The following is a 16,437-nucleotide window of genomic DNA, read 5'->3' on the forward strand; positions in this document are numbered from 1 at the left end:
GCCAATAGAAGAAGAGGTTAAGTTACAGGAGAACTTTGACTCCTTTAAGAAACTGTCAATTGTGTTTTTAACAAGCTCTGTTGTGCAGGAGTTTATGGGGGTAGCTGTGGGGTGTGTGCATGTAACAGCAGGAGGGTGACAGGATGTGTGTGCTTCGGTTTGGCACTGGGGGAGGGATGCACACGGTGTTAACATTTTGCATCCAAAAAGCCACAGCACATCTGAAATCCTCTTGTGATGCCAGTGCTCCGAGATAAGTGCTGCTTATACAAAGACTTGCCTGTTGGGTACAAGTACTTAATAAGCAAGCTTGAGTGAAACTGGAGAGGGATAGGAGTTCGTACCCTGGCGGCATATGGAAAGTCTGGATAAGCTGTGATTTTTATTTCAGAAGTTTGAACGGGTCCTTCTGTGAGTCCCAGGGTCTCTGGGTGATGCTGTGTGGTCTCTGTACATGCCAACATGCAGTAAATCCCAGCAGGACTCTCTCCAGCACAGAGCATTTAGCATTCAGTTGATTTAATCCTCTAATCTTATCAAGAACTGACATAAATGAGAACTGAACAGATAAATTCCTTTTTAAAAAATCAAACCCCCTTATATATTTCTCAATGCAGTGCACAAGATTTCTCCCTTTGCTTACCTGATTGACTTATTTATTTCCTGATCCATTGTTTGTATAGAGGTATCAGACTATAGGTTTGGGCTCAGTGGTGAAAGGCACAGCTAATCGGCTCTGCTGTGATGAGAGTTTATCTGCTGTTTGAGCAGCCTGAGGGGATTTCAGGATCAGAGCCAGTAGTGTGGTCTGGGAGCTTGGTTAGTGGGAGCTGTGAGCTTGGCAGAGGAGGGAGTTGCTGGTAAATGTGGGTACTTGTTACCTCCTCGGTGGCAGCAGTCCCGTTCACTTTTTATTCCTTTTGTGCCCGTCAGGAGGAGCAGAAAAAATCCTTTGCCTTCTTCCTTTCCACACACCTCGCTGTTTCTCTCTGGAGGGACAAAGCAGCCCTCTCAAGGCTCTGTGAATGTGTGGCCAGGGGCAGTGGAATGTGTTTCCAGACCTTGTGATGAAGTTGAACAATGAAATATTAGTTTCTAGAACTCCCTTAGTCTCTCCCCTGCAATACCACAGAACAGGTTATCTCTTTAAATGATTGATTTCACACAGATTTACTTGAGTTCAGACATCTTGATGCAGCTTTACCAGGGTGAATTTTCTCTCAGTTCTCTCCTTACTGATGCCTTTGCTGAGAGCTGGATCTGCCTCCTTGCAGAGCAGCACCTTATTTCATGAATAGCTCTGCTGCATTCAGTGAGACTGTTAAGGAGGAAGGTGCTGTGGTGCCTGTGACTCAGACTAATGCAAGTCAATTTAAAGGACAGATTAAGTGCAGTGTGAGTATGGATTGCAGTGTCTGGCCCTTAATGAATAATTCAGGAATATGGAGGAGACAGTGTAAGAGTTAAGTGCTTAATCCAGCTCTAGGTGAAGTCAGCAAGACACTTTCCATTGACCCCAGTCCAGGATCTGTTTCAGCAACGCTTAACTATGTGTGAGTTTGTAAATTGTCCCATTGATGGCAGTGAGCTACAACAACTGTCTGAATTAGCACCCAGCAGAATGTTATTTATGACCCTCTTGCCTGTCATACTGTCGTTAACCATCCTCTGCAGCACCTGGGGGAAGCTTTCTGAGGTCTCAGCACTGCTCTTGTCATGCTTTCATGGTACTGAAAACCAGAAAATATTAATAACTGGAGTGCCACACCACTAACGGGAGGAAATACAGACACAAAAAGGTTGGCAAAGCAAGCTTCAAAGGCTTGATTTTGGTTGCTCAGAGCTGGGGATGGTGCCTTATTCTGCAAGAACAAGGCAACTGCCTGTGATACGGATTCCACCAGAACTGGACGCTCAGCTCTTCACAGCTCAGGAGTCCAACTGTGCCTGTTCCTGCCAGTGCCTGAGTGTGATCCACCTTCATGGGGTGAATGTTCCCCAGGCACTGGAACTGCTCCTGGGGGACCTGCAGTGGTGGGAATGGCAGAGCAGCTGCGTCCTGCTGGTGGGAAGCAGAGGATGCTCTGCAACCACAGCTCTTGCTTTTTGTTGCAGGTCTGCAGTAACTGGGAATCCTGTCCTTCCAGCTGCTCCAGAGGGATTTACTTTCCCATAAAGGTACAGTTCAGCACCAGTCATTAGCAGTGCTGATTTCCTTTCATGATAGCAGCATCTTGGAGGGAGGCAGAGCATCTCCTCTTTCTTGTTGTAACTCCGGAAGTATAAAAATTCCAGTGAAACCTGTGTCCTTGCTCTGAGCCTGTGGATCCTGATGGTGCCACAGGCTTTGCTTGCCCGTGGGGTGACAAGCACAGCCATGGCAGAGCAGGGCACCCCACACACAGGCTGTCTCCTGCACTGAAATTAGGGCTTTGCAGATGTCTGACCCTTTTTTCCTGTTTTTGAGTTATCTCTGCTTGCTGGGAGAAGAGGTTTGGGGAGCAAAGCTGGGATACTTTCCCTGCCATCTGCCTTAAGGCAGCAGGCTTGAAAGTTGGCACAGTTAATTCCTGATCTTTGCCAAGCTCTGTTAATAGAGAACAGCTCCTCCTGAATAGAAGGCAGTTCATGTAACATAAATAGTGGAGAAGGGGGAGAGGCCAATGTGTTTGCAGGGGGGAAAAGACATACTGGCAGTAGTCTGGTTCTTAAACTGCTGCTGGCCTTGACTCTCTGCTGCTTTATGGGGGGAGAGTCAGGGGTGAGCATCATTTTTTTGCCTGGACTCCAGGCTGTAGGTGCTGTTGCTCCTGGGGCCTGGTTCTGCAGCTGTAATCTCACTCAGTCACGGCAGGGAAGTCACTTTGGATTTGTTGCTGGGAATGTTAACCCGGGATCCACCTGCTGAGATAACTACACGGATGAGCTTGTTTGGGCTTCAGGGCATCCTGTCTGATGCTGCCATAGACTTTCTTCCCATCTCATTTTTGCATAGCAGAAATTTCTTTGACTCCAACACAGGGAAGGGTTCTGGGAGATCTCTGAGCTCACTTGGCTGTCTGAGGTTGGGTAGCAAGACACAGAGTCTCTGTGTCACTGTTAACTGCAGTTGTAGGGTACCACTGCTGCTCCCCAAATGGCAACTAAAGCTGAGCAACATTAGCTGTAGCTTGCTTGGTCTGTATTTAGCTTCTGTTAAAGTCAGCAAAAGTAATGGCTGAATTCCAGCAGAGCTGGAGCTAGACTGTGGAATCCTGCTTAATTCATTTGTGAACTTGCATATAATCCTACCTATTTCCCTAGAGGAACAGGGAATTGGATCTGATAGGTGTTTGCAAAGGGTTTATGCAGTTTCTCATATATGATGCACAAAGTGCTCTTTGCTCCTAAGGGGATGTGCTATATGTTGACTGGTTTCTTGGCTCTATGTTACACCCAGGAGCTGAGAATAAACTCCTTTTGAGTGCTTATTAAGGTCTGTGGAGACAATTTGGAAAAAAACCTCCACAAAACAGCACCTAATCCTTTCTACTGCTTGGGGTACTGCTGAACACGCAGCACACTTGATTCCCTGAATCCAACCATTTCTCTTTGTTCCTCCTTTTAACAAGGCAAATGAATTCCTGCAGAAGACGGGGCTGCAAACTCAGGTTTGAACTAGAGCCCAACAGGGCATTTTAAATATGTCTGAGATGTTCCCAAAGCAACCCTGGCTCCTGCTTGTAAATCAAACCTGGCCAAATCCTCTGTCTTCATATTTCCACTGCTGCCTTCCACCTCTCCCCTCGCACACCCTCCCACTTGCTCTCCAGTGAACAACTCAGGCAGCAGGTTTAATCTCCAGGCCAATTTTTATGGCTGAGTTGAAATGGGAAGATGGGCAGTCCCACAAGAGCATGAAAGTGCCTCAATAAAACAGCGGGCTCTGTTTAAACTGAGGGTTGGGAGACTGGACAATACAGACAACTGCTTGTTTTGAAAGTTAAATCCATTGTACTGCAAAGCTCGGGCCATGGAGAAAGCTGCTCCTTCTGGAGCTTCCTGCCAACAGTTGCCATTTCCAAACTCTGGGCATTGCAAGCTGTGCTTCTTCAGGACCCACAGAGCACCTGCCAGTGCCTTGGACTCACCCGAGTGTCAAATCCGTGGATGTGCTTCCAAACGGAGTGTCTCACAGCCTGATGTGTGTGCTGCAAGCCATTTCCTTCCACAGCCAAACTGAATTTTACTTGCAAGGCCATCCCTTCTCTTCCTCCCAATCCCAACCCCTGCATCTCAGCCCTGTCACTTCACACGGGGCTCTGACAGGCAGCGAGTGGCAGCTGAGCAGTGATCTGGGCTGGGCTGGGCTGTTCTGGGCTGGTCTGGGCTGGGCTGGGCTGGGCTGGTCTGGGCTGGGCTGGGCTGGGCTGGGCTGGGGTCCGTTTCACTGCTGTCACTGGTGTCTTGTGCACAGAGCGTGGCAGAAACGCTGCAGCGTCGTAGGCAGCTATAAAACATCAGCCTATGACAACTAAGAAACAAGATGTATCAGCAGGTAAATGTTTCATCCCCTGTGGCATCGCTTAAGCCAAAGAAAAGAATCTTCATTCCTGTAAATGTGCTGTGTGGAACCAGCTCCTTGGTGCAGGTTTCCTCGCAGTAACTGCAGAGTTCATAGCATGGGTTTGTGTGTAAGTGGCACAGGAAAGCAGCTGACCTTATTTAGATACCAATAACAGAGAGCTCTACTGTGAGTAGCAGAGACAGATTAGATTTGGATGACATTTCCTTTACAGACCTCTTGCAGTTTCTTGTATTTCTGGTGTGTTGTGGGGGAGGTCAGTCCTTCTGGATCCAAATCTTGGCACACATGCAGCTAAATTCATTCCTGCGTGTGCACCACCTGCCTACATGCCCTTCTATTCTGTTATGCTGCTGATTCTGGTACTGTTTGCATTTCCATTCCTCTGGCTGATTTGGGAAGTGCCTGCAGGGAGTCTGCTTCCTTACTCAGCCAACAGTCTGGTTTCCAGAGGGCCAGACACAGTTCCACGTCAGCATAGGGCAGTGGAGTGAGTCGCTTTGAAAATCAATTTACAAATGTCTGTGCAAAAATAGCCTGCATTTGCTTGTGGAGGGGAATCCCAGGAGGCTTTGGAACAAGGCATGTTGTGAAAGGATGGAAGATGGGGTTTCAGACTCCAGAATATGAGAGCAATTCAGAGCAGATGATGTGATTTGCCCCGGGAAAGCTGGAAAAACTAATAGTAGAGCCACAAACGTTTCCTTCTTTTTTTGTGTGTGTTTTAACTGCAGGACTTGGTCCTAACAGTTAACACAAGTAGCATCTCAGCCTGTGAAGCCTGGCTGGAAGTGTGGGATGCAGTAAGGAACTGGGAACAATTGCCTGAAAGGCTTTGATCCTTTGCCAGGTGGCAGTCCCTTGTCCCTTTGGGTTGGATGATTGCCACTCACGAGCTGAGCTCCTGCAGCTCCCATGGCTGTGAATCCCTGCACCTTTGGTGGCAGAGGAGCACCAGGGACAAGGGTGATCTCTGCCTCTTTCTGAACTGCTTCAGATCACAGACCTCTGGGTCTGTGCTGGGAGGGTGGAGAAGAAGGGAGAGAAGGGACATGGCTGCTGTCTCAGCTCAGGCCTGGTGGCCTAAACCTGCATCCTGGAGACAGGGCTGCACTGGCAGCTTCTGGGAGCTGCTGCCAGCAACATTTCCCCCCCTTGCACAGGGACTAACAGGAACCAGCTCGAGGTGTCTCTTGTCTGTGCTGGGAAGCACCCTGGACTCTCCCTGAGACGAATGTGTCATTAAAGGTTGTTTGCTTATTCTGAGACCCTGCCCCCTCCTCTGCTAATGGTCTGCGGGCTGTGCTCATTGAGCTGTGGGCACATTTAATGCGAGTTTCTGCATGGCTGGTGCAGCTGGCAGTGAGCTTTAAGTCCTTGTACTGGCAGGGGATCTGCCGACAGACATTGAGGCAGCTTGTCTCCTCTCCACATCCTCCCCTTCCCCTCAGGAAGTTTTCCTTCTGTTCTGAAAAACCTTATGCTTGCCCAGGTCCTGCTCTGGAGCAGTGAGCCATGGCACTAGAGGCTCTTCAGCTTCTGGGTTTTTACACCTCTGCTTCCAGATTTCTCACTGATCCTGAGAAGATGAAATAGCAGTGCTAATTAATCCGATTCCAGAAGCAGCAGGTTTCCATGGGAGGAGGGCAGCTAGCTGCATCTGTGTCAGAGAGAGAGGAGTGTGGGAGGTAAGAAAGACATACCTGCTCAGATCCCACTTCTTAGGCTGCTGAGAGCCAGCCAGCTACAAGCTGCTTTGTGAGTCCCTCCTGATCCAGCAGTAAGATTTCCATGCATTCTCAGGAAAAAGAGGCCATGTCTGTGCCACAGACAAGCTCAGCTCAGTGCGTGGAGCTGGAATGGGTATTTCTGCTGCTCCCTCATTTAGGAGAGGGCTACAGCATCACCCACTCCTCTCATGCTGGTGAGTGGAAAGCCCTGCTGAAGAACTGAGTGTGACTGAAATGCTGTGGGAGCTGTGTCCCCATCAGAGATTGCAGCCTTACAGCCTTCCTGTTGTGAATCTGGCATTTTCTGATGTCAGTAAATTATAGCAGTGAAAAAGCAAGACCTTTAAATCCATCAGAGTGATGCTGGGTAGCACCTGGAGCGAGACACTGTGACCTATGTGACTGACACATGTGCAGATGGGACTTTGTGCCTCTGCCTCCTCTTCCTGGAAGGTCAGAGCACCACGGGCAGAGCTGGCTGAATACAGACACTTCACCTGGAGCACTTGTAACATGGTTTTTTTAACCTTAATTGTACTTTTTTATGTTGGAGTGGCAAGAGGTGGAGACAAAACAGCTGCCTGTGTTTGGCAAGAAGGCCTGGCAGCACAGGCTGGCATTGCTGGGTTACCTTTCATATTGCTGCCCACAGAACCACAACCAGCAAAGACCCACAACTGCTGCTTGGGCTGCTGAGAAAGCAGCTCACGTGCACCATGGGGAAGAAATTGTCCTCCTCCTTCTCAGTGATGAACTGGCAGCTTATGGGGAGACTCTGGAGAGGGGCCTCAAGGAGAGTGTGTTTTGATCAGTCCCAGGAGCAGTGTGCACACAAACATGCTATTTTTGAGCTGCAGATGGAGGAGACAGCACAGCCAGCCCTTGTCTGTGTCCTTCCTCCTGCTCCAAGGAGCAGGTGTGGGGAGCAGAGCTGGAATCTGCCTGGGAATCCTGCAGCTGAGCACAGAGTGGTACCAGTGCCCACAGTGACGTAAACTGGGGAGCCTGAGCACAGGGTGCAATAATAAAGGACTGGCAGGCACTGACAGCAGGACTTGGCTTTCCTTTTCAGGGTGACAGTGATGTGGGAAGCTGGAGTTTATCTATAAAAGAGCAGCACACAAGCCTTGGGGATGGCAGTTTATTCCATTCCTTGGGAACTGGTGATTCCTCTCCGTGGTCTGAGGTTCCTTCCTGCAGTGATGCTCCCTGGAATAATAACACAAGGCCCCGGTTTGTGGCAGCCATCTGTATTTAATGATCTGCAAAGGCTTTGCTCTGAGCACAGGTGGGAATCCACACACCTTTAACAAGCTTGTTCCTTTGGGCCCCTGGCAGGTGGGATCCAGGGGGCTTTTGAAGTCGGTGTCAAGGCACCCAAAGGCACCCAGCCAACACTTTATTTAGCAACAGCAACTGGCTGGGGCTCAGACAAAATCTAAGTCATTTTTGTAGTGGTTAGGTAAGTCATGTCAGAAGCATATCAGAGCCTCAGCATGCTTGTGTGCAGAAACCTGTAAGTGCCACATGCCTGAGTGACAGCAGAGCTTATCACCAGCACAAGCAAGTAACTTGAGTGGTGAACATGGCAGAGGGCTGCAAGGCATGTTTCCTGAGATTATAACCAAGAAGCTGTCTTCTGACACCTACAGTCATTAGCTACAATAACCAGGAGCAAATTATTTTATCAGGAAATTAATTTTCTTTGGCAGTGATGGGCGTGTTAGCGAAGTGCTCGTGCAGGTTTACCTCTGCAGCAATCCTGGGATGACAGGGCACTGAACATGCATGGTTTGATGCCAGCAAACCCTAGTGACCTTCCCCTTTGAAAAGTGCCAGTTTCAGTACTTTTAAAGCAAGTATTTTGGGGCAATTTATTGTGTCCTTTTGGTAGCACAGATGGTATGAAATTGGTTCTCATTGTGCAGGTTGGATGTCCCTCGCCAGCATAAAGGTTATGTTGCACAGTGATGGTTATGCTCGATGTTACAGCTTGAATTATGCTCACAGAACACAGCAGAGTTTGTGGTTTGGTGCACACAGCCCCCATCTTTGTCCCCCAAGAGATTTGGCACCTTGTGTGTCAAACTAGGCGCCCAAAATAAGTTCCTACTTCTTTCTTCTCATCCCCTGAGCTCCTGCATCTGTCAGACACAGAGTACACCACCCCCTCCTTCTCCGAGATGCTGGGAGAAGATTCAGTTCAGCCCTGTTTGTTCAGCCCTCAGACTCTGTCGTGACAGGCAGCATTGAAAAGCTCACAAGGAAATTAATAATTCTGCCTGTGAGCCAGGCACGAGCGGCGTGCAGGAAATGAGGCATGAGACCACACGCTGAATGATGAGCAGAGAACAGGGGAGCCAATTGCTGCTGGCTTTGGGGAGCATCATCCCCTGCATGCACTGGTGGAGGCCAGAGTCCTTGCCTTGGACATCGGGCTTGGAAGCAAAACTGCACTGCAAAGCATTTACAGAAGGGGGACAAATCAAGGATGCTGTGCCGGCCCTGAATCTGGCATTTCCTGACTGGTGAGTGCTTGACTTTGCAGCTAATCTTTCCACACTGTTTTTGGCACGCAATTATGAGTAGATCTAATCAGTGTTTGTCAGAGTCTGGAATAGCAGGCAGGTGCAGGCAGGAGATCCTCGATGTCACAGGCTGAGAGTGCTCCAAGCACTTTGCCCCATCTGAAAGCTGGTCAAGAGACAGTAGAATGATTTAGGTTGGAAAAGACCTTTAAGGTCATTAAGTCTGACTGGTTCCTTCTGTTTCCAGCTGCTTTTATCTTAACCAGGGTGTAAAAGTGCCTGCAGGGGGGAAGAGGGGTGAGACAGTCAGCAGTGGAAGAGGACACCTCAGTTAGAAGTGTGTGTGCAGGTCCTTGATTTCATAAAGCTTGGGAGATCAGATAATCCTCCATCCTCTGTACAACCCTATATTGTCTTGCTTCCTGTGGGCAAGTGGAATTACAGACTGTAGAGCTTTAAATATATACCTTTTAAATTGTTTTGTTGAACTTCTCCCCCAGCAAACACATATTTATATCATTACACTGTAATTCCAAGAGCACTGTGCCACTGGAGCATTCTGATGTCATTCTGATCTGCAAAGTGCCTGAGGTCTGGCAGTGTTTTTGTGCATCTTACCAAAGGATTTAAAGCAAGTGGAGAGGGAAATGCAAAGCACACAGAAAGAAAATAGATTAAACCCTTGTCGCTGTGTTGTGCTTGCAGCTGGAAAAGTGAACCTGCCTAACTAATAAAGGTGGAGCCAGCCCAGCCAGCAGATCAAACCAGTGCCTTTGAGCAGCATGTGCATCTCTGGGCTTGTATCCCACTGAAACAGGTTCTGGGTTGTATCCTCAGGCACAGGTTCTGGTTCATGGCTGAATTAAACCAATGTTTTGAGAAGTATTTTAGGAGATTCTGGCTCGGGTGTCCAGGGCCTGCTTTGCTTTTCCAGGAGTGCAACACCTCTGGAAGTCAGACATCCAATTAGAGGAAAATCATATCTAATTCTCCTTTCTGTTTCATTTTCCCAGTCATGAAAGGCAGTCTGCCCTGGGAAAGGGCAACACTCCATGCACGTTGTGCAGTTACAGCTGTGTTGATAAAGGGAGAGCAGGGACCTGAGAAGGCCCTTTCTGGTTGTGTTTTAAAATTATACTTCTAGATTAGTCTTGGTGATTTAAGTGCAGAGCAAGACTCTGATGCTGAGCCTTGCTGTCCCTGTGGAATCCTGCTTTAGTGTGGGTACATTAATGATGCCCTCCAGTTGTTCCACACAGCCAGAGCTCTGTCCAGTGTCCCCCAGCACCACAGGGCCTGGGAGGCACCAGCAACTCTGAATGGACACACAGAAGTGGCTTTTGGCAGGACCTGGATTCTTTCAGGGTGATTTGGAAGCACAAAGGCCACTTCTCTCCCTCTCAGCAGAACTTTATGTAGCGAAAAAAGGGACCTAAAGCTGCCTTTGGTAGAAACTCCAGGAGTTTTCAGGAATACAAATAGGACCACAAAACCACTCTGCTCTGAAAGCTCTGCCCATGGGAGAAACCAGTGTGAAGTTTAATTATTTTGTCGATGAGAATCTCTCATATTATAGAAATTGTCTTTCCTTCCCCTTCTAGCCTGGTGCTTTCTTTCCTTTTTTCTTTCTGGCTTGCTGATGCACGAGGCCCCCTTTCTCCCCTAAGAAGGAAAAACTGAGTAATTGAAATGGAACACTAGTGAGGATTTTTTAATCTGAAAGTCAGCATTAATTAGTCAGGTCGGTTGTAATTAGCTTCCTCATCTGTCACTGCCTCTCTCCAACTTGCCAACGACTTTCTTCTATTCTAGATGTCACTGAAAAAGAACTGTCTTGTGGGAGCTGCTTGGGTGTTTTTCCTGGTTGAGGTGCAAGTGAGTGACTGTCCCTGTGGGGCTGTTGGGGCTTGAGCTGGGTCCTGTCTGGAGGAAACCTGTTTGCTTTGGAAAGGGCAGAGGGAAGCCCAAGAAATCCGAATGCTTACCTCCTAACCAGCTGAATCAGCGCCTCTTCTCTAAAGAGATGGATCCAGGGCTCCTAGGAGTGCTCTTATCCTCTGCTCCTTTCATCCTGGCGCAGGCTAAGCTTGCTCAGAGGCGAGGCAGGGCTGCAGGATTAAGTCCACTGCATATCCGGGAGTTGAAAAAGTAACTGGGCCATGATTCAGTGCTGGGAGTGCCTGGATAGTATGGGAGGTGGTGGAGGGAAAACAGGCCAAGCCCTCAAGTACAATTCAAGCAGAAAAAATGCACTTCAATCCCCTTCTGGCTGATTTCAGGGTTTATCTCTGCTGCCGATTCCGTTTGCTGTGTTTTGGGTTGGATGAGCTTTCATCCTGACCCAGGCAGGATCTGAGGAAGGCAGCAAAGCCAGACGAGTCCCAAGGGCAGTGCCAAGTGTGCTGTGTTTGGCTTCGGAGCCGAATCATGTGGTAAAGCCCCATGAAGGGGGTTCAGAGCTGTGGATTCAGGCACATACACCCCCCACGAGCAGAGGGAGGCTTCACTGCCAGGGACAGCCCAGCCCAGGTGCCTCCTGTCCTGCCCTTGCCTCTCTCCCAGACCAAATCTTGATCCTTCCCTGACTCAGTTCTCATGTGTTTATAGTCTTGGGGCTTTCCCAGCATTTGCTGTGCTGGGTTTACACCAGTGTCAGAGTTTGTACCAGTCTGCAGCCAGGGGGTGACACGGGTTGGTCATCAGACATTGTAGGTGCCCATCTGTTATACTGCAGTCCTTGGGAGAGTGGATGGAAGAGCCAGAGGGAGATGCCTGAGGTCTAATCCCATCCTTGAGTTGAGGATTTAGCTCTTGGTTAAGAAAGAAGAGGGTGTGATCCCTTTTCTGCCTTATTATTATCTCGCTAGCTCTCATTTCCCTTTCTTGTCACGTGCAGGCTCTTCTGTCTCAGGATTAGAATCTTTTCCCTCTTTCTCCTCAGTAGCTCAATAAATGGGAAATTATTATGGCTCTTTACCTCTCTTTCTAAAGAGAGAACACGTGCACTTGTTCAGGTCTCACAGTAGCTCTGTTCTGTTGAAGGAGAGCCCAGGCCAGCGAGAGAAAGGCCAGGAGTGGAGGGGAGGTAACTGCAGGTCCTCACCAACCTGCCCAGGTGGGATGAGTGAGGTTTGCACCTGCCTGTGTTCATGCAGCACCACCTGCACTAATGTGGGCTGAGGCTGTAGCTTGGCTGTCCCTCAGAGGCTGAAGGGTGACAGTACCTGTCAGCCGAGCGATGGATGGGGGTCACACACAGGCCAAGGGTGTGCTGAGGGTGCCTGACTGCAAAGGTGAGCAGTTTTGGGCGACTTGGGAGCTGTGGCTGACATGCTAGCAGGCTATGGACACATCTTGGGTAGGACTGTGGCTGTGTTTGGGAGTGTAGAGTGTGAGAGAGAAGGCAGGACTGCCTTAAGAAGCAAATGGGAGAGGATTTATTTGCACATTCAGGGACCTGGGAAAGCTTCCTCCCTGTCATGACACAAGTAAGAGCACGTGGGTCTGTGTGCCCACACAGCTGAGCAGCACCTGCAGGCCAGTGCCTGTCCTGGGCACCACCATTCGTGTGCTCTTGGCTCTGCCCCAGTGCCCAGGGCTCACACAGTGATCCAGGGATCTTCAGGGAAACTTTCAGACACTCCCAGGCTGTTTAGGATTATGCTTCCTGAATATTAAAGAAATCTCAGTGGAACCCAAAACCAGATAGATTTCTTCTGACCTTTCCAGAGGCTTGAAATGATCCCCCTTTGCCTTATTCTTGCTGTCTAACAGCCCTGCATGTGAGGGGGGAAACAGCACAGCAGGGTTTTGTGAGCCATCCTCTCCTCACCCTATTTCTTAGCCTGCTGAGGGTTGGAGGCCTGGAAAGAGAGGAGCTGTGGCCATGTGCCAGCAGTGGTGCCCATCTGTTTTGGCACTGTGGGGTGGCAGAGCAGGAGAGCTGTGCCCTCCTGCACAGCTCCACAGCCTGGCCGGGGTGGGTGAGCCACTGCACAAGAGGGGCTGGGAGAGCCCCTGCCCTCACTCTGACAGGAGGGGTGGGATGTTTCGGGACAGGAGCAGCTGCAGATTAAATTCACCGATGTGTGGACAGGAACAGGGGGGCTGGAGCTCAGAGGTTCCCTGTTCTCCACAGGCTCTGTGGTGCTGGGAGCACTCTGCTGTCCAGACCAGACTGAATCCCATGGGAGCTGCTGGAGCTCCCATGAACTCTCTGTGAGCAAAGCCACTGGCATTGCCCAGGCTGAGCAGAGCCAGGAGGATTGCTGTGACCCTTGCTCCTTTGCACAGCCCTCTCCTGCCAGGGGGCATTTCTGCCCCATTGCTTTTCCTCTCGGTCCAAGTTCATGCAGCTCCCAGGTCTTCTGAGGACCTACAGTTAAGAGGTGCAAGGAATTTATCCTCCTATTGATATAAAGCCTGTTAAAATAAAAACACTGGTTAGGATCAAAGCTCGTAAATTGTTTCTGGCCTGTGTGTAAATTGCTTTCAACTCCCAGGGTCAGGTAACAAAGTGAACCTGTTCATTCATTCATGCAGTGAGTGGGGACTGCTGGCTTTGCTGCCCAGGGCTGGGAAAGGAAGGGACACTTACAGGGTCTGGGCTTTGCTCTCAGGGACCACCACTTGTGGATCCTTGGCTTGGGAGGCTTCCCTGAGACACCCAGGGAAAGTCTGGGAACCTGTGTGTGCTGGCAAACCCCTGCAAAGGTGAGCACCTCCCAGGGATTATCCCTTTCTTTCCTGCCCAAGTGATCAGGGAGAGTTTCCTCCTGCATTCCATGGGAGCAGTAACTGCTCTTGCTTCCTGGTTATTCCATAGGAACAGGGAAAACACACTCCACGAATAATATCCCACAGGGGTGGAAGGGAAAGCAGGGGTGTTCAGCCCTTTCCCTTCCCACCCTGGAGGTGGATATCCCTTGAGGGACTGGAGCAGGGTCACAGTGAGTTCAGGGGGGGTTCAGTCTGTGCATATGTGTGTGGGTGCCTGTGCTTCTGGCTCTGGGTGCACACACATGCACACCTTGTGGGAAAGATGAATACAGCTATAAATAGTTGGGGAAAACCTATTGTCTGTTTTAAGGAGAGGAAGATACACTCCCTTGCATTTTTTATCTGATAGCATGAACCATTCCTGGGTGTGAGAACCAGGTTAGCTAATTAAATGTTCCTGCTGCTGCAGTCAGAGCAGCACAATGTGAATCCCTGCAGTCTCTGTGCCTGGTGCTCCTGGAGCCCTGCAGAGCCCTCCACTGCCTCAGCACTGAGCTCTGGGACTGTTGTTTGAACTTCTGCCTCTCTGGTTCCTCTGCCCAGCAGGGTGTGGGACACCCCATGGCAAGGCTGCTTTTTCAGCAGCTGTAGCCAGCCTGTGGGGTTTGGAAGGAGGGATGCTTTGCTCCTGAGGGAGCTGGAATGTGCCTCCCTCCCAGCTCTGCTGCTGGGACCCTTGGGCAGCTGCTGTGGGTTCATGGCTGTGCTGGGCCTTGCTGACTGCTTTTCTCTGCCCCCTGTGTGCAGGTGCTGGACATGGACACAGAGGATGACCCCTTGTTGCAGGATGCCTGGCTGGAGGAGGAGGATGAAGAGGTGGCCTTCAGCTCCCGCAAGAGGCGAGAGGGTGCTGTGTTGTGTGGGAAAAGCCCGTGCAGGGTCAGGCCCCTGCGTGTCACCCTGCCCGTGTCTGGCTTCTGGAATATTGTTGGCTGGGTGTTTACCAACCCGTACTGCGCTGGCTTCATCCTTTTCCTGGGCTGTGCCATCCCTGCTGTGCTGGCTGTTGTCATGTTCCTGCACTACCCAGCCTTGGATATCGACATCTCCTACAACGCCTTCGAGATCCGCAACCACGAGTCCTCGCAGCGCTTCGACGCTCTCGCCCTGGCCCTCAAATCCCAGTTTGGGTCCTGGGGGAGGAACCGCCGGGATCTGGCTGACTTCACCTCCGAGACCCTGCAGAGACTCATCTTCGAGCAGCTCCAGCAGCTTCACCTCAACGCCTCCCACCTCGGGGTCAGCGCGCGGGTCAGGCGCAGCCCCCCCGAGGGCAGGACGAGCTCCCCCGAGCCCCGTGTCCACCCCAGCCCAGGGAACAGGACGTCCCGGGTCGGGAGGGGAGCCCCACGCTGGGACTACCCCAGCACGTACATCAGTGCCAACACGCAGGCTCACGCCCACTGGCGCATCGAGCTCATCTTCCTGGCGCGGGGGGACTCGGAGAACAACATCTTCACCACCGAGCGCCTGGTCACCATCCACGAGGTCGAGCGCAAGATCATGGACCACCCTCGCTTCCGGGAGTTCTGCTGGAAGCCCCATGAGGTCCTGAAGGACCTGCCCCTGGGCTCCTACTCCTACTGCTCCCCTCCCAGCTCCCTCATGACCTACTTCTTCCCCACTGAGAGAGGAGGGAAGATTTACTATGATGGCATGGGACAAGACCTTGCTGACATCCAAGGTGAGCTGAGGGCCGTGGGCAAGGGCTGGTGTGTTCAAGGAAAGGACCTCCTCAAGTTCAGGCAGTCCCTGGTGTGCAGCTGAGAGGGGTGAGACTGCCTCGTACAGAGAGGAAGAGCCTGCTGGGCTGTGCCTTGAGGAATTGTCTTTTCTGTACTGGGGCCCCTTTCCAACCCTTTCATCAACTCCAATCACTGGTCACACAGGCCCCCTCCAGCTGAGCAAGAGGGACAAGTGAGGGGCATGGTACAGGCCTCTTCTACTGACCCTTGTCCCCTGTGAATGGCTGGGGGTAACTAGAGCAATGTCAGGGCTTGGGCAGACAATAGGGATGAGCCCCCCTGCACCACAGAGCAGATGAAAGAGGTCTGTGGGCTGCTCTGGAGCTTGAAAGGCAGCTTGTGAGTCACCAGCTGGAAAGTCTCCTATAAGGAGAGGAGGAAGGGCCTGCCTCCTCCTCCCAGCTCTGTACCCTGTTCTGTGCACCTCTAGCAGAGCAGAGGCTCTGGATGGTGCAAAAGAGGTGACTCATGAGGAGTCTGTGGGTGTGATGTGGCTGTGGGATGAAACCTCCATCTGTCTCCCAAGCCAGGCTCAGCTGAGAGCTGTCCAGGAGCCATACAGGGAGCAGGGAAAGAATTAACTCCATCTGCTCCAGTGTGAGTAATACTGTTACCAAAACAGGAAAGAGCATAGTTTCTGGGTCTTTATGGTGTGAACTCAAGGAAACTGGATTTTGGGAGTAGACAGACAGTGCCTCTTACTCAGAACTGGCTGAGTGCTTCCATCTCTACATCCCTCACACCATCAGATGGCAGAGGTACCATGTCAGAGCAGAGCCAGGACTTCTCCTCTTTCCTGGGCATTGTTTAGTTCTTGTGCTTCCCAGTGCGATGGAGCAAATATTGTCTCAGTGTAGAGGAAGGAAGTGCATCCAGCAGCAGGAGTGAGGATGGGGATGTTGTGTGCATTGCTGGCTGAGGGAGCTGTGGTTCAGGTCAGTCAGGTGGAAGATGTCCCTGATGGGGGAACTGCGTGTAGGCAGCATCAGAAGCAGAGTCACAAAGCAGAAGTAGAAGGTGAGTCTTTGCAATCCAGCTTTCCCCCAGCCCTCCTTGCTCTGTGCAAGGCAGCAGCAGTCAGCATCCCTCTG

At 50.8% G+C, this 16,437-nt stretch overlaps 1 protein-coding gene across 10 annotated transcripts in view; it reads left to right on the forward strand.

The window, feature by feature from the left end:
* The window catches only part of DISP3 (dispatched RND transporter family member 3), a 38,921-nt gene that overhangs the window by 2,675 nt on the left and 19,809 nt on the right, over positions 1-16,437 (forward strand). For 6 of the 10 annotated variants that reach the window (XM_064678589.1, XM_064678590.1, XM_064678583.1 and 3 more), the window contains 2 exons: positions 2,116-2,178; positions 14,349-15,285. In XM_064678589.1, the coding sequence (XP_064534659.1) occupies positions 14,358-15,285 (928 nt within the window). In that variant the 5' untranslated portion in view covers positions 2,116-2,178; positions 14,349-14,357. Of the gene's footprint in view, positions 1-2,115; positions 2,179-4,418; positions 8,823-14,348; positions 15,286-16,437 lie in introns of those variants that run through there. The other 4 variants (XM_064678582.1, XM_064678585.1, XM_064678586.1 and 1 more) reach the window with 2 other exon arrangements.

Source organism: Pseudopipra pipra, chromosome 22 (assembly GCF_036250125.1).
Source record: "Pseudopipra pipra isolate bDixPip1 chromosome 22, bDixPip1.hap1, whole genome shotgun sequence".
NCBI classification, from domain to species: Eukaryota; Metazoa; Chordata; class Aves; order Passeriformes; family Pipridae; genus Pseudopipra; species Pseudopipra pipra.